Source organism: Epinephelus moara, chromosome 7 (genome assembly GCF_006386435.1).
Source record: "Epinephelus moara isolate mb chromosome 7, YSFRI_EMoa_1.0, whole genome shotgun sequence".
Taxonomy (NCBI): Eukaryota; Metazoa; Chordata; class Actinopteri; order Perciformes; family Serranidae; genus Epinephelus; species Epinephelus moara.
The window spans coordinates 20,059,574-20,086,579 of NC_065512.1; the positions used below are offsets into that span (position 1 = coordinate 20,059,574).

A 27,006-nucleotide genomic window follows, 5' to 3' on the forward strand; every position below is an offset into this window, starting at 1 on the left:
ACAGAGGCCGTCTTATCAGCACTGCAGATGTGATAAGCACCTCTACCCCCATGAAAACCAGGAAAGATCTCCAAGCAAAGAGACAAGCATCTCTTTGTGTTGTTTGCTCACACTGCTTCAGAGTTTCAATGCGGCTTTAGTGGCAGATATGGTGCAATTTCACATCTGTTGTAATTTGATGTGCCTGGATCACCCTCTGTGAAATCGTCTTGATCGCAACATGGCTCCTTTCAATTATTTAGAAAGTTGGCATATGGCTTTAGAGATCGTAATCTGATTTCTTTTGATTTTGAGGTATTCAGAATAGCCTACACCACAAGCCCCAATAACAGCTGTGCAAAAAAGCCTGTCTCTATGATCATGTTATTTGGTAGCTTAGCATCCACACTCCTCTCTTTTCACAGAAAAAAATAAAATATAGATTTATTTATTTATTTAATAAAAACGTCACTTTTATGGAAATATTTTCCATCATTGCCATGACACTCATCTCACATTAGTTCACACCAATGCAGATGTCAGTGTGCACAAATTGCATTGCCCTCAAACTGATTCTGAGCTGTGAATGGAAGTTATGGCAACCATTGCTGTCACTTCAGTTTTATCAGAAAAGCACCCAGTGGAACCATGGAAACAAGATGTGACACAAAAAAACATCGACATCAAAGCCAGCATATACTGTAATTAGAATTTATTGAAGCCTACTCAGTCAGAAAAGGTACATGATCTGCTGAGCCTCTGGATTCAGTCCCATACCTTCCATTAAACATAGTACAGCGCATTAAGCTTTGGTATTACATGATGCAAAAATGAATGTGCTCATTTGTGAGTCTGTTGCTGCAAATAGGAAAATGGCATTTATGTATTCCAGGTCTACTGTATGTAAAGAAGTATCCTACAAAGGGAAATAACCTGTTAAATATTTCATCTGGATGAGAATTATAGTATAATATCCATAGTATACTAGGGGTGTAAGAAAATATTGATAAACTTGAATATCAGGACATTATATTTTGAAATACTACTGTATATCACATCTGAAAAACACTATCAATTTTTAATTGCTACAGTTTTTTAGTTCCTTAATATCTTTAGCTTAAGCATCCTGCAAGCACTTTAATACATTCATTTATTTATATTTTACTAATGTAGGCAAATGTTAAAGCAATATTTTACTACTGGAAAGACGGTCTTTTAAAAAAAAAGGCTTTCTATGCAGTAGAAAGATGCAAGTTCCTTTGAAATTGGTGCGTGCGACCAGAGAAAACTGAGGAAAAGGAATATGGCATTTGCTTTTGCTCAAGAGGTAGAAAACCTATGATTACCAGAATGCACTGCACCCACGGGCGACAAATAGAGTCCACCAGGGATGATGTTTTTCTGTAGGCTGATGCGGAAGTGAGCATTGCATTGGTTCCCTATCGAGCATCCAACCAAAAACCCATACACAAAAAATAACTTTGAGAGCAGGGAACTAGGAGTAGTATACTGCGAACTCATTTCTGGGTTTTAGGACTCATTCCTGGCAGACTCTCTATAATTGCTACCGCTGGTGGGTGATGTTTTTCCCTAGGAAACGATATGGTGGGCAGCAGGGAACAAATAATCTCAAATATCAGTTAAACAGTAGGTTAAATATGTTTCTGAAAACATTTTAGCTGAGAAATAGGCAACACAGTAACCGAATCTTGGTTCATATTTTATCAACACTGCTTAGTTTTACTGTTTGATCAATACAGGAAACAGTATGGTGGCCACTTCCTGATCACATATTCTTACATAACAGCCAAACATTCCACTGAAAGATGTTTCTGAGGATATTTTAAGCGAAAAATAGACAACACAGCAACTGAATTTTGGTTGATATTTGCTGCTTAGTTTTACCATTTGGTCTGAGTTTCAGAGTAACAAGTGGGTGTCTCTCTTGATCCACTTCTATACTCTTTGTGTCTGTGGTGGCCATGGATGTATTCACTGGCATATAAAACTCCCAAAAACGGAAGTACAATCTGTATTATTTTGGTTCCAGCTAGCAACGTGGAGAGGAGCACGGAGATCTGGGTGCGAATTTGCGAATAAGATGGTGAAGGAATGGCCCACCTTACTCTGCCTTACCCTGACATTCTTCCCCTAACCTTTACCAATCCCACTTCTATTGCCTAAATGTAACAAATCCAACCACCAAAGGCAACAAGTACTAGCCAGTCATAGGGAGAGTAGGGCAGGTCATTCCTTCACCATCCTAGGATTCGCAAATTTGCTATCTGGGCACTGGTAAGATACTCAGACACTCAGTTCCCACATTGTTATGATACAAAGCTGGTTGAAATTCTTTTGCTCTGATTCCACAAAAAGTAGTGCTATGATGTTGAATGTTGCAGGGACTGATAAATGCAAGTGCAGATCCCACTGTTCATATGGTGGTCTGTTTTTTATACTATGTTTTACAAAAAACAGATTTACACAGATTTATATGTTGCAGTATATTGAATCGTAACCCCTGTATCATGATACATGCAGCCCTATAGTATAGTGTAGGTATTATAGTATAGATAATCACACATCATGATCTGCATTTCATGCTAACAGCTTTCTGAATGTATTTGCAGTCAAACTCAGGAAATAAATATCTGCATGAATAACTGCGTAGAAGCAGAAAGTTTAGAGACCTCAGGGGTCTTTGGGGAAAAAACAGAAGAGGATATGTTATCTCACAAGTGTAGCGTGATTTCTTACACGACACCTAAAATGCGTGCCACCCACCAGCGACAGGGCATAATGACTCTGCAAGCTACCTGGCATCCTCTGTAGTTGTAGGGCCAGGGCCAGTAGCCACGCAGAGGCTCGCATATTCTCTGACAGTGAGTGTAGCTGCGTTGGCATTCTGAGCAGCAGATCCCCTGGTGGTCTAACATGGTGTCAAAGGTCAGGGCTCCTTCCTCTCCGGCCGCTCCGCTGCGCTGCAGTTTTGAAGCAATGTTAATATGAAGAGCAATCTTTTTTTTTTAATCTATACTCATTTGCAATTCAGATGTTTTCAAAAACTTCCCATCCCCCTGATCATGTGACTTCACTTCTCTTAGGCGGCATGAATTTTTATAACCGATGGGAATTTTCACTTCAGTTCAAAAGTTCATCAACTTGGAATTGCAGCTGTTACCCCAGTGACCTGTAATCATAGCCACTAATATGATACCTACTCAACAGCAGCGGCAGTATATCAGCTGGCAGAGGCACTTAATCCAGGTTAACACATTCCCACACTATGCACTTCTATTTCTGTGAAAATACATTTTTTAACAAGGCTGGCATCTTGTGCCTGCTGTAGTGCAGTCATCTGAAAAAGTGTTGACAAAACAGAGAAACTTCAGTTCCTAATGTTACTTTAAGGGTTGCTCCGGGGCTCAGCATGTGCCTCTTGATAGTTAATCAAAAATTCACCAGCTCTGGAATCTTGTTTATCATAAACAGTGTTGTTGATGAAGTTGCTACTCACATGATAGGGGTTTTCGGGATTGTATGCTGACCCCGCAGCAGACTGCGCCCCCTCCTCTTCCTCCACGACTCTGGAGGTGTCGTCTTCTGCGTGACTCACCGGGTCCTTCTCCTCTGCAGCTGCCTCAAACTCCTCTATGTTAAACTGCCGTTTGGCTCGCTGTGCGTCTCTCTTTCTCCTCTCCCCATCTGTTCCAGCAGCCACGAGAGGCAAGAGTATTGGGTCAACATCCACAAGACGCCATACATGTCCTCAGAGCTCAATCCTACATAGCTGGAGCTGTCTCAGTTGTCCTGAATAATTAAATTAGCAGCAGTGATTTCAAGCAGTCTTGCATATTTCAAGATCATTCTTTTTTAATACAAGACCGGAGCCTTTTTTGGTGTACTCTAAATGTAGACTATGTTCGAGATGTTTCAAGTGCTTCACCAACTTCTGAGACAAGGCTGTGCATTTTACAAGTGTGTCAGCAGAAAAGCAGGGCACTCGCAACCATGCTTTGAATAAACTGTGAAAAGAATGTACAATAATCCAAATGGGATAGACCATTCTCTGTGATAACAGGCCGGTTTTATAGACTTGGAGGGATGGAGGGAATCAGTGCTTACAGCAATAGATAGAAAGAAGAGAAAGAGAGTAACCTTTAGGATAGATTGGTTGGAGCCAGTAAATGGGAAGTTCCCCGCAAAGACCCAGAATTTTATCACTCAGAAAGCTGGTGTCCTTCATCGGCTGCTCCGCAGAAACCCATATGACGAACCTCTCATCAAACCTCACTGGAATGTCTTCATCTGTCTGGCAAGAAGAAAAAGATAATGCCCTTGAATTACTAAAGATTGTAAAAGAAATGAGCAGAAGCGACGCTTGCTTTAAAGTCATTTCGTTTTCTCTTTCCAATTTGCAACGTTCTGTATCAAGTAGTGTGCATATACCAGGTCAAACATCAGCGACTCTTTGTTGTGAGCTCCCATGTGGGGAAGGCTGGCTTTGATTTGGGATTTTATATAGCACTTGTCTCCTCCAAAGAAGCGGATTCCGGTTATTCCCTGCACCAAATCACAGAGATGCCATGTTTACACTCACAGCTTTGCTACTTTGCTAAGCACACAGAAAGTCTCAGCTGAACTACCTCAGGAAGAGAGAACAAGGACAAACTCACTCACAATTTGAAAGTCATGAATCTCCACAGCTTCCTCAGCTCCACTCCCGGTTTTAAATCTCTGCAGGTTGTTGTCTGAATCAATTTCCACGGAGCCCTGCCTCACCTCCCCATTGATGTTCATGCTGTAACGAACATTATAAACCTGGCAACATTCAAGGTGGAACGTTAAAGTGACTGATTAGTCAAGTTATGTAAATCACACTGTAGCAAACACAATAGACGCAGAAAAACAAGCTTCATGCAATCCCCCTGCACAGTAATTATATGTGTTGCTTCTCTTACAGAAATCCCGTGTATTTTAAGCACAGGGAGAGCTGAGCAAAGCACCACAGGAGATGCTGTTACAGACCTTGATGGGAATGTTTGCACTACAGGTGAGCTCAATAGGACACATGAACATTATGCTATTTTATATAAGATGGAGTAGAGCAACAGGAACAATTCATGTTGTTTGTAAGTAAATTAAAGATGCAACTGCGCAGTCTTGCACTGATGATTACTGATAGGGTATCTCAGTCATTACCATAAATACCTTTTGTACAATAATGCCTATGATAGAAACATTTGTATCATCAGAGGATCTACTTTGGATCCATTTCCCACTAAAAGCATCCCAAAGCATCCTTGCATTCGCTATCTGTGATTGAAGGAGCACTGTAATAACTACAGCATAATCCTCAGTCGACACTTACGTTTTTATCGCTGACTTTCCACAGGTAGAGAGCAGCCACGGATGCACACAACATCAACACTGCACCAACAATAAGAGCCACGGCTCCAAATCTCAGGAGGCGACTGCCCGCAGCACAGACCGGCGTGCTGCTTTGCTCCTTCACGGAGTTCAGAAGATGCAAAGTCAGTAAATGACACTAAACAACAACAACTAATGCTCCTGGAAACCTTAAGAGTTTGCGGAGTCTGGAGTTTTATTTACATGTCATGGATGTCAATTATATTTCTAATCAAAAAGTTATTATTAAGCCTGTCTTACCGGAGGCGTGCAGTGTTCAAAACAGCCAGATCCATGAGTGGTATTTTGGATTTTTTCCACAGTCTCTCTCATGATGTCCTCTATAATTCCCCCTCTCTAATACTGATGCTTCTCTTTGGAGGATCAGGTTATCCACCAGGAGGCTTTCTGACATTTGAGTGTGAATGACGCACAGTCAATATAAATTCTTTGAGCTAAATTCTTCGTCTGAATGTTACCTGTAGGGTCCAGTTCGCCTAAAGCAAAGTGGCGATCCTGTGGTACCAAATTAAATACAGGCATTGATGTAATAGGTGGTAGAAAGACTGTTAACTGCTCTGTCAACATGCTTACAAATAAGTGAGTTACACTGAAGGCCTTTCATTTAATCACCCACCTCTTTCAATTATGCTGCAAATGTATTTAAATACTACAAATCTGCTCCACTTTCTCTCTGGTTACAGGTGTGTAAAGCACAGATTGCACTCCCTGTAGTCAAACTTGTATGCAGAAGCGAGTCCTCTTAGGTCTTTATATTCCTACATTATGCTACAAGACAGCACTGACTTGCAATGCCACGCACAATCAGAGGCACACACGCAGACGTAACCTTTGCTTAATTATTAATTTTCAGATTCTGACAATGGGAGAAAGGTAGTTTTGTGGTCAAGGTTACTCGCTCCTTATCACAACTTGAAAAGAAGACACACAGTAAGAAAAGAGATTCAAATGTGCAGTGCTGCTGTTGCTTGGAAACAGATTGAACCACATTTTTGGATAATTGGTAAGCTGGGAGGCAATCAGAAAAGGTGAGGAGATTCTTTGACCTTCGAAAAAATATGTAATTGTGGGAGCATTTGATCAGCAATGCAGTATTTACATGCAAATTGAGGCAGCCCAGTAACTGCATTATGTTCTATGAAAAGAATATGACATTGGCTTATGCTTTCTCTCAATTTAACTGTGATCGTTGGAGGACCACATTTTATTTATTGCAGCTTATAAGCCCTGAAGGCAAATGAAATGCATTCAGTTGACTAATTGAGGTTATTCTGTGTGCTTTTCTGAATATTTCCTCGGGACAATAGGTTGTACTCTTCCTATAAGATTACACTGGAGTCCTGTAAGACCAGATATAGCTCATACTGTCTTACAACAGCAAAACAATTTAGCTTTTAACTGTTTTATTTGTGCAACAATGTGACAAAATCTACCACAAACATGGTAATCTTTCATATTGATTGTTTTCCACAGCAGAAAGGCCCCTTTCAGCCCAAATGTCCATAGGTCATGCCCCTTAAATAGTAACACATGCTCTTGAAAATTCATAATAAAAGTCTTTTTTACATTGAATCATTATGAAAAATATATTATTAATGTACAAAATCTTGCATATTACACATGATACAATGAACAGTCGTATATGAGCCAAAAGACACATGACATACTACAAAACACTGCAACAATCCAACATAGAGTCAATTAAGATAAAAGCACTGTACAGTATAAAGACAGGATCCCTTTTGGTGACTTTTTTTTGTGATCTTTAAGAGTTTGTGTACTCTGGAATTGACACCTCGTCTGTTTCCTGTATTCTGGCCGGCGTCGGAGGGCCGACAAGTATGTAATCAAATTCCTGATGTTGGACTTTTTCGTACACGCTTTGCAGACCGTTGGTTTTGGGTAAGAGAGCTGGGTAGTAGTTTTCCCTTCCGGTGTTCCGGGGAAGTGAAGCTGTCTTGTTGAATGTCGACAGATGCGGTCCGCAGGCCATGCTCGTGTTGGGCCTTGTAGCCGAAGGGCTCCAGCATCGGTCCGAGTGTCCCAGCACTTTGCACTCGCTTGTACATGCCCAGAGACCTGTGGAAAAATGCAGTGCTGTCAGAGTGTAATACGATGAATTTGCTGGCTTACCCAGTTGAGGGTGTTTTGGTGTTGAAAGACCTCAGTGAGCCGAGGTAACATCTATCATCATGTGTCCAGTGTAGCAGAAACCACATTGCTGTAACTGGGCACAGTCTGGTACATGGCTTAGATTGAAATATATACGAAGGAAAAGGGAATACATGTCACAACACTGCTTCGATTTCACCTTTACATCCTCTCATTTGATTTAATTTGCATCCTGTCATTGAACTGAACTGAAATTTCACCCAGAGGTGGGAGGCCAAAACCCACCCCCCACCTAATTTCTTATTTATTTTTTCAGTCAAACAAATTGAACATAAGCAAATAATGATCTAAAGATCTACTGTAAGATCTGATTACATCCTCAGAAGATCAAAGCCATCCAAGGTGCAGTACCAAAAATAAAGAGAGGGGGGAGGGGGGACCACTAGGAGCTGGCCCAGGGCCCCAGAAGTGCTAGGTCTGGCCCTGTTTATTATTATTTCCTAGTGTTTTTCTGACACTCACTGTTTGTTGGCGGCGATTCCTTTTTGTGCACATCTCCACTTATGTCAGAATCACTGTCATTGAAGTCGCTGTCCCCTTTGCCACTGTCCTTGCCGCTGATGTGAGGATCTCTCGCTGAGATGGTCGTGAATGAATTACCCTTCCATATTGTTATTGGTCTGACAGTCTCTTTCCCATATCCCGGCAGCGTGGAGTAACCCTGCTAGGACACAAACACGTTCAACACAGATTGTGAGTCAAGATTCAAAAGGCGAACAAAGTCGGCGCAAACTTTCAACATCTCTACAAAATAATGACTTACCTTCAATTTACCCTCCATCACCCTGCTGTTTGACTCAAAGATGCCTGCTGTCTGCCTGCCATCCTCACAGCCGGTCTCTGTTGTGTTGCTGCTGGCCAACGGAGGTTTCTCTGGAAATGGATGGGCATCAAACACTTTCCCTTTGTGGTTGGCAATCAATGAATCAACATGACCACTTTCCACTTTCTCCACATCTGGTATGTCTTCTTTTTCATCATACCCTCCCTCCCTTGTCTCTTTTTTCCGGCGGCTGCAAATGGTTGTGATGAGAATGATAGCCAGCAGGAGGAGAGAGCAGCTCCCTGCCAGGACAATGATTATGGCAATGGACATGTCCCATTCAAAGAGCTCCTCGCTGCCATTTTGAGCCAAAGAAGGCATACTGGGTAGAGTTCCTTCTATGAAGCTGAAGTGTATAATGGCTGTGGATGTGAGCGCAGGGGATCCATTGTCACTGACCGACACTGTGACTTTGACATTGTCTGTGAGATCATACGTCAGCTGTCTGCTCACGTGCACCTTCCCTGTGTCTTTGTTGATAGAGAAACCCAGGTGTCCCCCCTCGGTGATTTTATAGGACAGCTGTGCATTTATGCCTTCATCAGCATCTGTGGCCTTTATCTGGGTTACCACATAACCTGCAGGTGCATCTTTGGGCAGGAAAACCTCAGCAGATCCTTTGTAAAGGGGTGGCTCGGTGATAGAAGGTTGGTTGTCATTCTGATCAACTATTTTTAGTCTGATGACAGCTGTGCTCTGCAGCTGTGGTGACCCCCCGTCACTCGCTTGGATGTGTATGTCTAGCAGTTTCATCACTTCATAATTAAAACTCCTCAGTGCATATATGGAGCCAGACACTGCATTGAGAGACACAAAGGTGTTCACTGGGGAGCCCATGATAACACTGTCCACAAGTCTGTAAGTGATTTTGCCATTTATGCCCAGATCCGCGTCGCTGGCCTCAACTGTGGTGATGTAAGCGCCCGGGGCGTTGTTTTCCACCACTGAAACTTCATAGACAGCTTTGGTAAAGTGAGGGGCGTTGTCGTTCTCGTCGCTGAGTCTAATGGTGTACTGGGTGATCTTTCTCAGCGGAGGTGACCCAAAATCCTCAGCCATAACCGTCAAGTTATACTCACTAATCCTCTCTCTGTCTAGGACCGCAGCTGTAACTATCATGTAGCTGTCCTCGTAAGCCTGCCGGAGTTTAAAGTGGTCGTGGCCGTACAGTGTGCAGTGGACCTGGCTGTTCACACCCGAGTCTCTGTCCAAGGTGCTGATCAGCGCCACCAGACTGTCCTTGTCTGCCGCCTCGCTGATGTATGCAATGCCCGTCGTGATGGAGGTCATCGGGGTGATGCTAATTTCTGGGGCATTGTCATTAATGTCTGTGACGTGAATTATGATTTTGCACACGGAGGGGGTCGGGTTGGGTCCCAGATCGGTCGCCTGCACATCTAGCTCATATGTGCTTTTGTCCTCAAAATCCACAGGGCTCCTGAGCGTCAGGCGACCTGATTTATTATCCACTTGGAAAAGTTCTCGGATCTCATGAGAAACCTGTTTCCCGAACCCGTAGACGACCTCTCCGTTCAGACCCTCATCAGCATCAACTGCGTTTAAGTCCAGTATCACAGCGCCCACCGGTGCGTCCTCTGGCAAACTGACTGAGAAACTATTCTGGTCAAAAACAGGACTATTATCATTAAAGTCAGTCACTTTAATAGTTATTTTTGTTGACCCTGATCTGTAAGGGTTCCCTCCGTCTGTGGCGACCAGCTCCACAGTGTATGATGACTGAGTCTCCCTGTCTAGCTCTTTCATTAGCACCAATTCCGCATATTTAACCCCATCGGCTCTCAGGAGCACATCAATGGTGAAGTGACTGTTGACAGAAATTTGATAGCTTTGGATGTAGTTTGACCCCACATCTGCGTCTGCAGCCGGGTCCAAAGGGATGCGGGAGCCCACTGCTGCGTTCTCGGAGATCTCCACTATAGATTCCTTGTTTGGAAACTCCGGAGAGTTGTCATTAATGTCCTTTATTTCCACCTCGGCGTGAATCAATTTGTAGCGGTCTTTAGAGAAATTTACCACGTCAAAAGTGATGAGACACTGTAGAGTGTGTCTGCAGATTCTCTCCCTGTCAATTCGTTCCCCGACAGTGAGTTCCCCGTCGCTTTCTCTCACCCTGATGAATGAATCATTGAATTGTTTCATCATCCTGAAATTGGTCTTGGAGGAATGAGACAGACTCAAGGACATGTCCTTGGCAAGGTTTCCGATGACTGTACCTGGTGCGTCCTCCTCATTGGTCTGGTATCGAATAGTATTTCCCTCGGACTGAGCCAGTGAGGCAAATAAAAACTGATGGATGGAGAATATTAAAATCCACCGGTGCCAATAAGTTAGACATTTGCCCCGTATCATCTTCGTAGTAATCTTTCCCTCGGTAAGCAGCCTCATTGTGTGCTGAACAGATGAGACCAGTTCACCTCTGGAGTGAGCTCTCCATACAGCCTCCCGCTTTTATGAACTGAACTGTGCTGGAAGTGAAAGTTACTCGCTCCGCGCGCGCAGCCAGTCAGATACGCTTGTTGCCTCGCCTTCAACACAGCTCAAAATTCTGCAGTGGCGGGGTTTATACAGCTCCTCATGCTAATGAGACGAAGTGTGACCAATCCCTCGCTTTAGAATTAAAAATACCCCCTTATGAAAAAAAAGAGGAGAAGCTCTAAGCCTGTTTTGGAGAGTGTACACTGAGGGAAGTTGCAAAATAGAAGAAAAGGGCACACAGATATGGCAATGCTTGGAGATAGTCCCTGCTCTGTTTATCGTCTTTTTACAGCCATTACAGACTGATGGTTTTATTTAGCAAAAGCCTATTTCTTCTTCTTTTGATGTTTACTCCATTGTCTATTGGCACGAGTAGGTGTGTGCGCGCGTGCACTGCAAAGGCCAGCTCAATTGTTTTTTTGTTGTTTTTTTGGTGAGCTGAGCAATGTTTTGTTCAGGGAGGGTGCAGCTTGATTACTGAAAGCATCCACATCCCCTCCAAAGAAGCAGTGATGCCACATCGATCACTTGATACAGCAATAGTTGATTTTACTTAAAAACATGGTCTGTATTATCTCACTTTGTAGCCTGCATGTAAAAACAACTAATAAATAAAGGGATGCTGTCAAGAGTCTCCCTGAGAAAATGTTCTCCTATATGAGATCAAGAGGTTGTTTATCTTTTCAATCACACTTTAGACCATACATCTTTCCTCTCTCCTGGTTTATGGGATTTGTAAGCTACTTATGCAGGCTTATCTCCTGGGTTTTGACTATAAAACCTCCCACTCTGAAAACATAATGTCCAACTGCTTTGAATTTCAAATCACATTAGATTCTGAACGCTGTGATGAGGATTTAGTTTCGCACCTTTACACGTTAGCAGGAACACTACAGGTATGTGGACAGCCCTGTCTATGTGTTGTAGTTTTGTGCACTTTGGATTCAGGGCTATTTTGGCTCTTCAGTTCCAGGTGAGGGGAATCTTAAAGGAGAACACCACCTTTATTGAGAATTCTGATATGTTATTTCCACGGCCCAGGAAGGTTCAATCAATATTTGTGAACATGACCTACTCACTCTCAAAGGCAGAAACCAGAGAAGTAAGTCCCAAACTTGGGATGTCATCAAGTATAAATGCTGTGTCTCAAATCGCGTACTTCTGTACTTACACTTAATATTTTGAGTGCATAAGTGCGTTCACACTGAGAAGTATGGAAAAATGCAGTGCACTGTGAGTACCCAGATGGCGCACTCAAAACGGTCAAGAAGTTGAGTGTGGAACTATGGACACTTCTCGCCCTCAATGGTCGCCATCTTGGCTACGTAGCGGAAGGGGAGGGACCACTTTTCAAACTGGAAATGGCGGCTGAGGACTGTGCGACCGTGAACGTTGCTGCATTGTACAAATACATGTTTTGTGCACTAAGCACCACTATACTGTTGTCGGGTATAAGCCAGCAGTATGTTTATTGGGTTAATTTAGCAGTCTGTAATGATTTGGTACCGCGAACGATAACGAGAATGCTAATGCTAGTTTGCTAACTAGCTAATTTGCGGTCGTCATTTCCGGTAAGTGCACAACGGCTGTGTTTGGTTTGAGACAACACTACCCTGTTGAAATCTGCGCACTATGCCAATGAGTACACAGTGCACACAGTATACTACATAGAAGTACTCTAACGGATGTGATATGAGACACACCAAAAGTCTGGAGCTGCTCCATAGACAGTGAATGGGAGCCTGCAGTTGATTACCATTATGGAGATACGTAAAATTGGAAAACTTGTTGATATCTGCTGTCATTTTCAGCCTTACCTATAACGTTTAAAGATATAAAGTTAAACACAGTGGTCTGACCTATCTGATGTGTCTACTGTGCTCATTTTACATACGTTTTTGCTTTGCTAGCATCTTTGACAAACCAAAACTATCGGCACAGATGCTAAGCAATGTACAGCTGTGGATGGGGCTGCAGCAAAACGTATTTTAGCCACCTATAAAATCAATATTGGTGTATGTGTATGCTATATTAGAATATTTGCTCTGCTTACCTTACTCACGAACCAATCATGGCAGCGGTAGACCAGCAGCTCTGCTAAATCTGAGTCTGGTGGCTTTGATATAACGACTTCAATTCCCTGTGAAAAATGCTGTCTGACAGCAAGGTAAAGCGGTGAAAATATTCAAACTATAGCATACAGTTATAATGATACTGATTTTTTTTTTTTTTTGGTGGGCCTTTTTAGGTGGTTAATATCTCACTAGCTGAGGCAGTGTTTGCTCCATGCTGTTTGATTTTATGTTGACGACGCAAGAACTTTCTACTCGGAAGTTATTGTAACATTGTGATTCGGTCTAGTCATTGTCTATGGGGCAGTTCCAGATGTTATACTTGATGACATCACAAATTTGAGTTTTAGCAGTCTAGTTTTTGGATTTGGGAAAGTTTTTCATGTTTGCTAATATTGTTGGACTGTCTTAGACCACAAGAGTGACATGCATGAAGTCTGAAAATGGGCGTAGTTCCCCTTTAACATACAATGACACATCATACAACAATATTCAATACTATAGTGTGCTTCCAACTTTCTGACAGAGACTTCCTGTTTCAACGTGACAAAGTCCATACAGAAATGGTTTTCAGAGTTTAATAAGGATCCCTGAACTCAGCCCCATCCAAAAGCTCTAGGTTACATTGGATGACAACTGCTAGCAAAGTCTTATCACACAACATCAGTGTTGGAACTCACTAATTTATTTATCTATTCCTTCATTTATTCTCAGGGACAGCTCACATTGGTCAACATCACTGTAAATGTGCCAGTGTTAGCCAAAAGGCTAATATTCAACTGTTGCCCCCTGGCCTGATGTTCAATTGGCCATGAAAACAAGTATATAAAAGAACCAGAGAAAGCAAAACATGAACAGAAAAACAGGATAAAAAGCTTAGAGGAGTGGGGCTGCATCGTGCAAAGTGGGGCATGGAAAAAGCAGGCAATTAATACAAAACAGTGTTTAATAGACAATCAGCACAAGCACTTAAAACATAACATACAATCACATTACATGACATGATACACATAAAACCAAAGGGAAAAGGCTCCTGTGGCTGAGAAGGAGCAAATCTCTGCAGCCAGGTTCCAAAATCTCATCATGTCCACATACTTTTGGCCATGTAGTGAACTCTATGGACTTACATGTTCTTATGTGGCAAAGCTGGACCACCACTGTACCGAATCAGTGCTTCTCTGACTCATTGGACTACTGTTTTGGAATACAACACATGTTCCCATTTTGTTGTATCTAGGCACTGGTGCATGTCAACAATAAATTCAAAACTGCTACCTGGAATTTGTGGTGTGAACTAAATCTAAGCACTGATACTGAAAATAAATCTTTGCCAAGGATCTGACTTAGTTTCCACCAAATCTGTGTGCATGCCCATCCCTTCTTTTCAGATGTTCTGTCCAACCTCTAGTGGAGCTTATCAGATTTGATAGAGTGATTTTTTTCCCCTCCAGTATAATTATATGTTTTTGCACTTCTTTGTTGTGCTGCTGTGGAGACTACATAGGATTATCAAGACACCCGGAGTATAACTGTTCTACTCACCCAGCATCTGGATCAAAGTCACTATTTACTTCCAACTCCTCCATCTACCGTATATCTTAATGTGGCGTGGAGGAGTTGACAGTTTGTGTGTATTTTGCTCGGAACGATTTGTTAGTCAGCCATTGAGTCCACAGCGTGCCGCGGTTGAAGCACTAACAATAATCCGAAAGACAACGCTAACAATATAGCAATAATGATCTGAAACATTGTGAAAAGCCCGCAGAGACACATTGAAAGAGAAAAGGGCTGCAGTTAACAACAAAGGTAGGTGGGCAATTTTACAGTGCGAGCTTTCCAACTAATGGACAGCACAACTGTGACAGATTGTTTCTTGAAGCAGAGACTATCACATTTGCAAGGCAACTCTATTTAGACCTTGTGTTGGAAAAAGGCAATATATTAAAATTGCTCTACATACATACAATGATTGATTTTTCTCACCATTTAATCAGATTTACACCAAGGCTGCCAACATTTCTTGAAACATATAGTGAAATTATTCACTGAAAAAATGGACCTAAGCAAGCTGCCTGATTTTAAAATGAATTATTTGCATATATGTTCTGCATTTTCACTGGAGTGCTGTGTAACTAGCGTGCAGAGGTTAAAATATGTTGACAGGGAATGTGAAACTTCCTACAAGCTTGAGTCTAGCAACTTCATATTTGAAAAAAAAAAACTCGAGAAATGTACAGTACATTCATTCAGGCCTGCGACTGAAATGCATGAAATTTGCTGTCACCTGTTTTTGTCTCATCCTCAAATCAGTTTCTTCCAATGCCGCATAGCGCTAGGTATATTTTTAAGCGCCCAGCATATAATACAGTCAGTCTGGAGTTAAAATATTCATTCTTCCTGTCACTGGCTTTGTGTTTCTGTGAGGGTCCCAGTTCTCACCAGGGTCCATGTGTGATGTTTTCCTTAACTTATGCTGTCATTAGGAGGCTAAATTTGGAGGTGCTCCACTGAGGATTAAATTGAGGAAAAATGGCAGAGTGAACTGCACACTCAGGGGGATTTCATGAGAATACTGCTTTCAACAAAAGCTGCATATATCAGTATTTTAATAGTAACAATGAATCAAATGACCATGTGCAATGTAGAAGGTGTTGCGTGTAGTGACAAGACAGGGAATGTATCAGCTGACTCTTCAGTCCCATCAGCTTTATGCAGTGTTTTGTTGTTTCCAGCAGCAGCAGGTGGCTATTTAGAGCAAAAGCAAACAGCAGAGAGACACAGTTAGCAATAAGCTGGTGAACATGGCGGAGCATTTAACAGCTTAAGTTACAGATATTCTCTTTGGGAGATGGTGGAGACCAAAACAGAGCTGAAAGGGAAGTGAATATTGTTTACATTCATCAGGTGGACACAAACATGACTCAAAATGAAGGCTAAAGCTGCTGCATATCTGCTGGATGTGTACTGTAAGTAGGCATGGGCGGATTATGAGATATTGGGCTCCTGGGGACAGACGTGCAGAGGCCCCACCACCTCTTCTACATAGCAGCAAGAAAAACAGACTCTGTGGTGGTTTTGCCTCTTTTCTGTTGTTGTTTTGAGTCCCTAGTCAGGTCAGTGCCTCTTGAGGTAATTCTCTTTAGGTTGTTTTGCATCTCTTTGAGGTAATTCTGTGGCAATTTTGGCCATTTTGTTTCTCTTTGAGATAATTTTGTGTAGATTTTGGCCATTTTGTTTCTCTTCGAGGTAATTTTGTGACGATTTTGGTTGTTTTGTGTAGATTTTGGTCGTTTTGTTTGTCTTCAAGGTCATTTTGTGTCAAATTTGGTCATTTTGTTTCTCTTCGATGTAATTTTGTGTCAATTTTGGTCATTTAGTTTGTCTTCGAGGTAATTTTGTGTCAATTTTGGTCATTATATACCTCTTCGAGATAATTTTATGTTGATTTTGGCTGTTTTGTTTCTCTTCGAGGTAATAGTGTCTCTATGCAGTCATTTTGTATCTCCTTGAAGGCAATTTGTTTCTCTTTGTCGTTATTTTGTGTCTCTTCATCATAACTTTGTGTCTTTATTGGTTGTTTGGCCCCTTTTTGTAGTTATTTTGTGTCTCTTTGCAGTTCCTTTGCATCTCTCTGTGGTCTTTTTGTGTTTCTTTGTAGTTATTTTCTTTCTCTTTGTGGTCTGTTTGTGTCTGTTTGTAGTCATTTTAAGGCTTGCTGATCAGTACGTGTTAATTTGAGTGTCATTTTACAGGTGAAGGTCAGGGGGGACCCTAGCACTAGGCTGGTGCCTGGTAAGCCTGTTCAGTAATCCATCCAGGCAAGTGTTTGCTAATATGTAATCAGCTTTGTGAGGTGATAATATGTCATTGTTGTGTTTTCAGTTTTTTACGCAGCCCAAGTAAAAAAAAAGATAACCTCAGCTCTCCTATTGACTTTATTTTGCATTTACATTGCAGCAGAGAGTTGGTTTACCATTATCTTTATCGAAATAATGAATATAGAAGATATTTTTGCATATCTATGATAACACACCAAGGTCTAGTCATGCCCAGACAAATTAATACAGCTGATAGTGTAGATGAGACCCAGTGCTGAAGTGGCAAAACAGGAGCATAATGTATTTCTAATGCAGAAAAGAAATGAGTGGAAACCATTGAGGACGGTTCATTAAACAGTTTGATAAACACTTGTTTTTTTTCTTTCAGCGTAATTTACAGCCACATGTTACGTAGGCTGATTTTTACTTTAATGAGAACAGAGGTGATCATAGATTCAGTGTGGGCGATTCTCTTTGGGATTACATTAAACCAGGTCAAATGGCTGTTGTGATAGATGGATTATTATACTACAATGCAGCGTTAGTTTGAACTGGGACGCGGAGGAGTTTATGTGAATTTATGATAAGTAAATGGTTGTTTATGGTTGAGAAGGTTATTTAGCAGATGGTTGCTTTCATTGTGGTGTGCAAATTCCACAGTTGGCAGTAGCTCTATTTGCATATTACATTCAATTGTATTGTGTTGCGATCGAGAAACATAAAATATATTGAATGTTTTCGCAGCGATGGATTTTCTGCTCATTATGACCTGTCAGAGATTCAAGCTGTGTGCATGTCTGACTTTCAGATAGGCAGTGCTCTAGTGTTAAAAATGAAAATAGCAGAGAGCAGAATTTGATACTTTAAAAAAAGCAACCCAAACTATATTCTAATACATGAGCTCAAGGTCACTTCCACAATGCTGCATCCCAGGCTCTGAATTCAAGCTGCATTTCGTATTAATATTTGATTTTATATCTTTGTAGCAATTTCTGTATCTGTTTTTTATTCAGGGTGAAAGCAACCAACTGTCAAACCCATCAGTCATAAAAAATGTCTGCATGATGCTGATGGAAAATCGTGATAGCATTTTCATGATTAATGTTATATAATTGTGTCGAGTGTCGCTATTTCCATGAAAGTTACTGGCAAATTATTCACAGCCTCAAACAGATTCGCCAACAGAGCGAAGGAAGCAAGCGGCAAACGGAAAATGTATGAGAGGAAAAAAAAACTGTTGCAGGGAAAGATATTTCAAATTTACTGTTGGCCCACAGACACAATTCCATATTTAATGGGATTGTAAATGCATTCAGTTTCAAGGGATGCCTTTGCATTTTAAGTTCTCTAATCACTCTGGTCCATAATGTGCCTGAAGAAATGCCATGATAGTCTGCATTTGTGGAAGGCACTTAGCCTCGCATTCTTTTACAAAGATTAGAAATCAGAGGCAAATTATACTGTGGTACAGCTCAGCTCAGCCGAATATTGCTCTAGTGGGAGATCGCTTGCCTTAAAGAACTCAATATTCTATGTCTCTGAGAAGCCAGACTCTCCTCCGTCTCTGTATGTCTGTCTCCCTCTCTCTTTCACACTCTTTGTGTTTCTATGCATGTTCAAGTTGACCTTAAAATGTGGCATTCAAGTTACATTTTAGTTGAAGTGGGCTTTCTGACACATCAGCAAAAGCTATTAGTGCATACTTTTACGTAAGCAAATTGTATACTTAATTGTACGTTACAGATCAATAAAGTGTACTTTCTGCTTAGGAGGAACTGTTAAAGGCATGGTTTGACATTTTGGGAAATGTGTTTATTTGCTGAAAGATAAAATTAACACTTTAACAAGGACTGAATCAGTGCTAGGCTTAGCACATTTGGTCGTTTTGTTTCTCTTTGAGGTAATTTTGTGTCAATTTTGGTTGTTTTGTTTCTTTTTGTGTTAATTTTGTGTCAATTTTTGTCATTTTGTCTCTTTTTGTGGTAATTTTGTGTCGATTTTGGTCATTTTGTCTCTTTTTGTTGTAATTTTGTGTAAATTTTGGTCATTTTGTTTCTTTTTGTGGTAATTTTGTGTCGATTTTGGTCATTTTGTCTCTTTTTGTGGTAATTTTGCGTCAATTTTTGTCATTTTGCTTCTTTTTGTGGTAATTTTGTGTCGATTTTGGTCATTTTGTCTCTTTTTGTTGTAATTTTGTGTAAATTTTGGTCATTTTGTTTCTTTTTGTGGTAATTTTGTGTCGATTTTGGTCATTTTGTCTCTTTTTGTGGTAATTTTGCGTCAATTTTGGTCATTTTGCTTCTTTTTGTGGTAATTTTGTGTCGATTTTGGTCATTTTGTCTCTTTTTGTTGTAATTTTGTGTAAATTTTGGTCATTTTGTTTCTTTTTGTGGTAATTTTGTGTCGATTTTGGTCATTTTGTCTCTTTTTGTGGTAATTTTGCGTCAATTTTGGTCATTTTGCTTCTTTTTGTGGTAATTTTGTGTCGATTTTGGTCATTTTGTCTCTTTTTGTGGTAATTTTGTGTCAATTTTGGTCATTTTGTTTCTGATTGTGGTAATTTTGTGTTGATTTTGGTCATTTTGTGGTAATTTTGTGTCAATTTTGGTCATTTTGTTTCTTTTTGTGGTAATTTTGTGTTGATTTTGATTTTTGTTTTTTCTTCAAGGTAATTGTGCTGGACAGTGCTGGATCTAGCACATTTGGGGCCCTGGGCACCCCCACACACCCCAACCCCCATGCATTATAATTATTATCTTTAATATATAAAGAGCTAATGGGAAATAAGTACAAACTTAGCTAATGGACAATATTAATAAATAAACAATAAAGAATATGGTATGTGCAAATTAAAAAGAAATCTTCTTTTTCCTTTTGGTACTGCGTCCTAGATGGCTCTCACCTTTTCACTTTCTCACTCTAATGCTGTCCACATACAGTCCACTCCACTCTACCCATCAATGCTCTTGCACGTTGTGACTTAGATGATCACTTACTGATGGTAAATGGACTGCACTTGTATAGCCCCTCTCTAGTCTTCCAACCACTCAAAGCACTTTAACACTACCTGTCACGTTCACCCATTCACACATACATACGCACACACTGGTGGCCGTGCTATTGTACTTCGGCATGCAGACTGAAGCAGCCAGGGATCAAAATGCCAATCTTCCAATTAGGGGACAACGCGCTCTTCCACTGAACCACAGCAGCCCCTGATGTAATGAAGACATAAAGGTGGACTGCATTGCCTGGACTAGATGTGGTGTCCCTTATACAGACCAGCTGTTGGCATTAGATCTTTGGAACATTTTTACCTAATGTGGCACCCCCCTCAGGGTGTTGCCCTAGCAGGTTGCCCTACATTACCTATAGGAAGATCAGCTATTGGAGAGAGCGCAACAATTCTCAGGCTTTGCTCACATATAACAGAGGATGTAGTGCTGCAGGAGCGCACCAGAACAATGCTTTATCTTTTTTTTTTCTCCATAAGAGGAAATAAAATATTCACAGTTCACATAATCCGGTTGAAATTCATACAGGCCTACATTTTTTAAGCCTTTGGAGATCCGATCATCACTACAGTGTATGTCATGCAAGAGAACCTATAAAACGAATGACACAAAGGAACATGCAAGAAAGAATTCCACCTTAAAAGTTGCCAGTAGCTGCAGGTGGTAGCCTTTGAACAGCACAGTGAATTAAATCATTTGTTCCCAGACTAGTTGTCAACTGCTAACTCGTCTAGATGACAAGGCAGCATCCTTTTATTTCATACTTATAGTTGTATAATGTATAGAAGCTTGCCTCTGTCGGAACAGTGGTTACATAACCTTCAAAATGAGCCTGTGCATGCATGAGTGTGCCTTATAGGTGTGCTCAAGTGTGCAGACAAAGAGCACTACACCCCAGCATGTAATGTTACATATTGCAGAGGAAGCTAAATTTTACTTTAAAATGCTTTGATTACTTTATGTTAAAGCGACACTTACCTTTCTGGAAATGTTATGCTTTTCTTTGTTTAGGTTAAAATGCTATTAATAAGCTAATGGCACACTAAAATGTAAGTGAATTCCACCAAAGATAAAAAAACCCCTCATAATTATACCATTCTCATATGGTTCTAAGAAAAACCAATCATTGCATTCGGTCGAGCGTCCTGTCTGTCTTCCCCTCGTAGAGGCCTCGGACTGACGTAACTGCTTGCGTAACATCAGCTTCATCCTGAGCTAAAAAGGGACGAGATGGTCGCAGAGTTTCTGCTGGACAGGTATTTTTAGTTTGCCTCTAATGTAACACAGGCTATAACGTTATCTATGACAACACAACATCCAGTTGCTAACGGTTAGCCTACTGTCTTGTTTGTTGCAGGTCACCAGTACTATCTAACGTTAGCGTTTACGTTAAACTCATCAGGCATCACTGACTCCGGATAAGTTTCAAAACCCATGGGTTGCGTTTGACTGTGCAGGACAGTTAACGTTATGTTTAGTTTGTTTCTAATATAACATATAACGTTATATATGACAACACAGCATCCAGTTGCTAATGGCTAACGTTAGCCTACTGTAGTTAGCCTCTGAAACATTAACGTTATCTTCCTTGTGCATTTGCACTTACTAGAAACGTTAACACTACTATCTAACGTTAGCACTGTATGCTAAAACTCATCAGTCATCACTGACTCCTGTTGAGTTTTAAAACTCCGAGGTTTTGTTTGACTGTCTTGGTTGTAACGTTACCCTCGCTCTCCTCTTCCGTGTATCTCACGTTACCTTGCCAACGCCTATGTCTATAACAAGGACATAATGGAAGAGAGGGGAGTAGGCCTTTGGAGGGAGGTGGAGTTGCAGGAAGAGGGGGATGGGGCTGTGTGAAATGCAAGAAAGGTAAGAGTAGCTTTAAGGGGATAGTTTGACATTTTGGGAAATAACGTTACCTACTAACTTTCTTGCAGAGAGTCAGATGATAAGATACCACTGTCAAACCTGTATACTAAATATGAAGCCACTACCAGCAGCTGCTTAGCTTAGCTTAGCTTAGCTTAGCATAGCATGAAGACTGAAAACAGGGGGAACCAGCTAGCCTTTAGTTTTTGTAAGGATTAAACAAACAAGATAAGACATGATGGTCTTTAGAGGGGCTGGTGGGTTGAATTTAGTTACCTCTGGACAGAGCCATGCTAGCTGTTTCCCCCTGTTTCTAGTCTTAAATGCTAAGCTAAGCTAAGCGGCTCCTGGCTGTAGCTTCTTATTTAGTGTACATTTAAGAGTGGTATTGATCTTTTTTATCTAACTCTCAGCAATAAAGCAAGTCATTTCCAAAGTCCCAAACGATCCCTTTAACAGAAAAGATATCAAGACATTTCACAGTAGCTATTTATGCAGCTAACGCCTGTGTGAACAAAGCCAGAGTGTTGTTGTCTTCTGTCTTTGTTAAACTGTTATTTATAGAGTTGGGGCTGAAAGGATTTCTTTTACCTCTGAGATAACACAGTAATGGGGTCACAGTCCCCTCCTATTTAGCTGTGTCCTTTGTGTTCCATTGGTACATATGTTGACCCGGTCCGCATAATTGCCCCATTGTATTGGCACAAGTGACACACTTCACAGGGGCTTAACCTTCACATGAAAGTGGGTTTTAAACACAATATGCAGGGAGTTTATCGAGTCAACACTCATTCTCAACACGCGTCTTTGAAGTCAGTTTTACTCACCAAGGCGATAGATCAGGACATTAAAAATATGTGGTACATAAGGAGAAAAAGATTGGCTGAGTTTTGTAGACCAGATACGAGAGGCACTATGGATCGTCTTAGCTTATTATGGGCTGTTGAAATGCATTCTTCAAAACATGCTTTTAAATACAGACTGTGAAATCTCAGATGGCCGCAGATCCCACAGGCAACATCAGATCTTTTTGTTCTGTAGATGCTCTCTGCTGATTAATTCAAACATCAAAATAAAACTCTGGTGTTTTTATATGCGAGAGTAAAGCCTCCGATGTCACATGGGGGTTTCAAACCCCATCGGAAGTCTTAAACTCAGAGAGAAGCCAATGTTATGTTTTATTGATTCTTCTCCTGGAGTTTGGAGACAATCAGGCGGGTGAATATTTCATTTCTCTCTTTATGTTTGGACTGAGAGCTGTATCCCAGTGTTCAAGGTGTCTCTCCAGACATGTCCCACAGCAGACATAAACAAAGTTATTAGATGAGCAAGACAAGATTCAGAGGGAAATTCAATGCTGAGAGCTTTGGAGGAGCCCTCTGACAGTACGTTCTGGCAATTCAGACTGTCATGCTTCATTGTTCTTTGGGGAAGATGGGTGTTGTTTGACTTTGAATGTTACCATAGAGCTTATGGACTCACTGGTGGTGAGTCTCGTTTTGCAATATTGTGCATGTAAATTAGAATTTATGTTTTGGAATGAGGTGGTACACTATGGGTTTTGCATATTGGAGGCAGATCAACTTAAATATGTACAGTAAGTGCAAAGCGTTGTAGAAATGTAGGTCATCTTTCTCAGCCAGTGAGATTTTCTTTCTTTGTGTGTATGTTTTAAGAGGAGGCGGTGTTGTGTTTGTCTGCGAGTGTGTGTTTGTGTGTGCACATATGGGGGGTTGGGGGTCATATCTGTAAATGCAGCGAGACCATCATGTCTCATACAATGCAGATGGAGGAGGCGGCGGCAGCTTCAACATTTATGTTTTCTTGCCACAAGCGTTAATATGGCTGTTTCTCCCCGTGCTGTTTTGCTGCGAGCAACATGGTGTTTGAGGCATGTGCTCGGCAGGACTGGATGAGGTATAATTATGTAAATTGCATTCAAAGGAATCAGCAATAGCTCATGTGGAATGGATGTGTCAACAAGGTGTCCACATTCACTGTGAGAATTTGCTAATTAAACATGACACCGTTTCTCTCTCAACACATGGGCTCAGTGAAACACTGTGGGATTTAAAAAAGAAATACTGTGGTGTACATTGTGTTGCTGCCTGAAAAATAATCTTCTTGGAAAAATAGGCTTTCATTCTGCCACTGGAAGTGTAAAAAAAAAAATTGCCCCAGAGTTCACTACAGGACCATTAAACTTTGTACATGTTGTTGACATGTGTGTAATGAAAGTGCCTAAACTTCAAACAGCCTGTCCGCACAGCAGCCTTCTGATGCCCTACTACACAAAAAGGATGATTTATTACACTGGTTATTTGTCTGCCCCACTAAATGCTTGAATTCTATTTGACAGCAAGCGTAGATAAACTACTTTGCCCAAATGTCTGAAAAGCACTGTACCTGAAAAGCAAAGATTAATCCAGTCCATCAGGAAACATAAACACAATCCCTCCTTTTTGTGTGATATCTTTCCCCCAATGAAACAGTCCATGCAGACTGCTCCGTATCTATTGTCAACTTATCAACATGGAGAACAAGACAGAGGGGAATAGCCGAGTTAAGATCTCCTCGGCTTTCGGTTGTAGTCAAGGCACGTGACGTGGGCGCAGAGCTGGGACAATTAATGAAGGAGAGACAAAGTGCTTAGAGAGCTCGTGAATGACACTTGAGCGCTGGCAAGGAGTGAAAAAATGACTTTTGAAGTTTTTCGTTTACTCCCCTCCTCCTCTTGCGTTTGCCCAAGATGAATTGGCTTTTCAGATTTAAGAAAGTGCATGGCTGAAATACAAAGAGAGGCTCATCTATCAGCCCCTGAATAGTGAGAGAAAATCCTATGGCTGCGTGGAGGGAGGGGCGGAGGCTGGGGAGGGGTGCGTTGTTGGTCTTTGATTAGACCTTGGGCCAGTTCTACTCAGGGGCTTGCAGCGCAAACATCAATCCTCTCTTCTTCCACTTCAAATCCTTTCAACCACTTGAGACAATTTCTTCACTGTAAACCCCCCTTTAAAGATTTTCTTTATCAAACGCGCCAGCATATGTGTCAATGAACACTTATTGCAGCTTGGTTGTTTATTAAGCAAAATTCAAACTTGACAAAGGCAAACTCTGGGCATCAGTAATGGGAGAATAAAAAACAACAACATCCCGCCTGTGCTTCCATCACTTGGCTGCAAACTGTCCAGCGTGTGAGAGAGTGGAGCTGAAGATGAGGCGGTGGGAAGAGAAAAAGGGGGAGCATTAGAAATGTCTCTACAGTATGTGGGGATATGTCAGTCTAAACACAGAATACAGGAAATACTGATAAAATTTCAAACGCCTGCCATCCTTTCAGCACACACACACACACACACACACACAAAGAGCACAACACAATTACACACACAGCTGCATTATAGAAAGCTTTTATAATGTTTCCAGGGCGTCAAGATCTTAATTTTTGATGCCGCTTTATGTGCATCCAGAGTATAAATTGGCCTCCCCAGTTTCTGAAGTGATAAGAGGTAAACACCAAAAACCAATAACTGTCAGCTGAACATTAAATCAAACTGACATGTCTCTTAAAAGGTACGGCCATGAAAAATTAACTGCAGGATTTTTGAGGAGACCTAAAATGTGGAGTTTTTATTTTTTTCCATCTATCTCAGCCGGTGTGATCTACATTTTTTCACAGTGTGGCTGGCTTTAGTCTGAGCTGGAAGACAAACAATTTGGATGACAGAGCTTCATTCAGTGGCAACTCTAACAAAGTGAATTTTGAAACTCTTTATTCCAGACGATATTAAGGTCATTTCTTTTCTTTCATTACCTCCACCAGGGAGGCTATGTTTTCAGTTCGGTCTGTTTGTTGATTTTGGAAAAAGTACTGGCACGATTTTCATGAAACTTGGTGGAAAAGTGTAGCATGGGCCAATGAAGAACCCATTAAATTTTGGAGCGGATCCAAATCACAGGGCAGATACACATTATTATTATTTTTTTTACTTTTGTTAATGCTGCGAGATAGGTCTTTTGTCCTTGGAAATTAAATCCAGATGGTAGTAAACTTTAATAATGATAAAACAGCCAATTGTAGAAATATGTTGACTCCATTTCACAATGCACATTCACAGGTACCAGTAATCCTCTGGGGTAGCCTACACATGTAGTAGCTTTAAGGCAATGGTTCCCAAGTGGTGGGTTGCGGCCCAAAAGTGGGTTGTGGGTCCATTCTGAATGGACCGCAAGTGACTTCCTAACATGTGAAGTTTGTACTTCTGCTTCTCCCACAAAATGACCATTTGTATATCAATACATTGAATCAATAAGTTCTCACTCCCAACTCGATAAACACCAAAGCCGAGTGGCCCTACTAGGTACCCCCCTTGCGTCAGTTTATGACCCTCAAGGACGACGTGTAATATTAGGCTTTTTACATGCACTGTGTTTTTTCAAAATAAACTTAGAACGCTGGTAAAAACAAAAATATATTTTTAGGTTTACTTTTTTTGGTTTAGGCAACACAGCGACGCACATAGCCACGCTCAGGGTGTGCTACTTGTTGGCGGAAGTGTTTTAAATCTTAAAGCCCCATTATGTAGAAATCCAGTTCCGTGCGCTTTAGCGGCCACTAAAGGCCACTAGAGCAAGTACAAGTGCAACACCACTGTCGTAAAACACCACTGTCGTAAAACACACAGAGTGCTGTTGCCGGCTGAGACGTCGCCTCCCACTCAGAAACACCGTGTATTTGTTTGCAACCTGAGACTTACGAAGCTCTAAATACAAAGAGGAGCAATGTCGACCGACAAGGTACAGTAATATTACTGGATTTTGGCACAAATATGACTTTCCTAGCCTTTTTAGCCTGTTATTAGCATAATGTTTGCATGTGGAGCATGTTAGTATGTAAACAAAATGCTGGCTTGATGTCTGAATGGGGTTATGGTTGAAACAATGACGTTTTGGTAACTATATATAGTGACTGTCACTACACACGATAACAGAGCCAACAAAAACAATGTGTGACAAATTAAAAAAGGCATGAAAACGAGCATACAATATAACTCACCTCTCAATCAGCAACATAGCCATCTCGGCGTCAGACTTGCAGCCCTCTTTTTCCATTAGCTCTCTCCAGTGTGAAAAGGCCCGTCCTATATTAACTCTGGTTTTGTTCCGTGCTCGGTCACTCTCTCTTTTTTGATTCCTGGCATCCTCCGACATCGTCCTCTTGCGCCTCAGCCATCTTTCTAAACACTAACTAGCCGGGCTAGCCGGCTTCTCTTTATCCAAAAGCTCCGTGTGTGCTGTAAAGCAGAACGTACTTCTCGCGAGAGAGCCGC

At 41.2% G+C, this 27,006-nt stretch overlaps 2 protein-coding genes across 3 annotated transcripts; both read right to left on the bottom strand.

The window, feature by feature from the left end:
• Positions 1–742: 742 nt before the first annotated feature.
• Positions 743–5,768, bottom strand: LOC126393080 (leukocyte cell-derived chemotaxin 1-like). The gene is made up of 7 exons (XM_050048935.1): positions 5,650–5,768; positions 5,351–5,488; positions 4,660–4,800; positions 4,429–4,542; positions 4,138–4,291; positions 3,497–3,684; positions 743–2,960 (listed from the first exon to the last, which is right to left on the bottom strand). The coding sequence occupies exons 1-7, from the start codon at positions 5,719–5,721 to the stop codon at positions 2,733–2,735; spliced, it is 1,035 nt and encodes a 344-aa protein (XP_049904892.1). The 5' UTR covers positions 5,722–5,768; the 3' UTR covers positions 743–2,732.
• A 1,033-nt stretch (positions 5,769–6,801) lies between these two features.
• si:ch211-199f5.1 (protocadherin-8) lies at positions 6,802–10,953 on the bottom strand. 2 transcript variants are annotated; one of them, XM_050048836.1, is made up of 3 exons: positions 8,345–10,953; positions 8,044–8,242; positions 6,802–7,488 (listed from the first exon to the last, which is right to left on the bottom strand). In XM_050048836.1, the coding sequence occupies exons 1-3, from the start codon at positions 10,808–10,810 to the stop codon at positions 7,175–7,177; spliced, it is 2,979 nt and encodes a 992-aa protein (XP_049904793.1). In that variant the 5' UTR covers positions 10,811–10,953; the 3' UTR covers positions 6,802–7,174. The 2 variants fall into 2 exon arrangements, with proteins under 2 accessions (XP_049904793.1, XP_049904792.1); XM_050048835.1 differs by having other exon boundaries at positions 8,044–8,245.
• Positions 10,954–27,006: the final 16,053 nt, after the last annotated feature.

Excerpts from the sequence above, each read along its gene's own strand:
- LOC126393080 (XM_050048935.1), bottom strand. The coding sequence starts at position 5,721 with ATGAGAGAGACTGTGGAAAAAATCCAAAATACCACTCATGGATCTGGC. Across the intron at positions 4,543-4,659 it reads AGATTCATGACTTTCAAATT|GGAATAACCGGAATCCGCTT; the intron begins GTGAGTGAGTTT and ends GATTTGGTGCAG. Across the intron at positions 4,292-4,428 it reads AGTCGCTGATGTTTGACCTG|ACAGATGAAGACATTCCAGT; the intron begins GTATATGCACAC and ends TCTTCTTGCCAG.
- si:ch211-199f5.1 (XM_050048835.1), bottom strand. The coding sequence starts at position 10,810 with ATGAGGCTGCTTACCGAGGGAAAGATTACTACGAAGATGATACGGGGC. Across the intron at positions 8,246-8,344 it reads TGATGGAGGGTAAATTGAAG|CAGGGTTACTCCACGCTGCC; the intron begins GTAAGTCATTAT and ends TTTGTGTCCTAG. Across the intron at positions 7,489-8,043 it reads GGAATCGCCGCCAACAAACA|GTCTCTGGGCATGTACAAGC; the intron begins GTGAGTGTCAGA and ends ATTTTTCCACAG.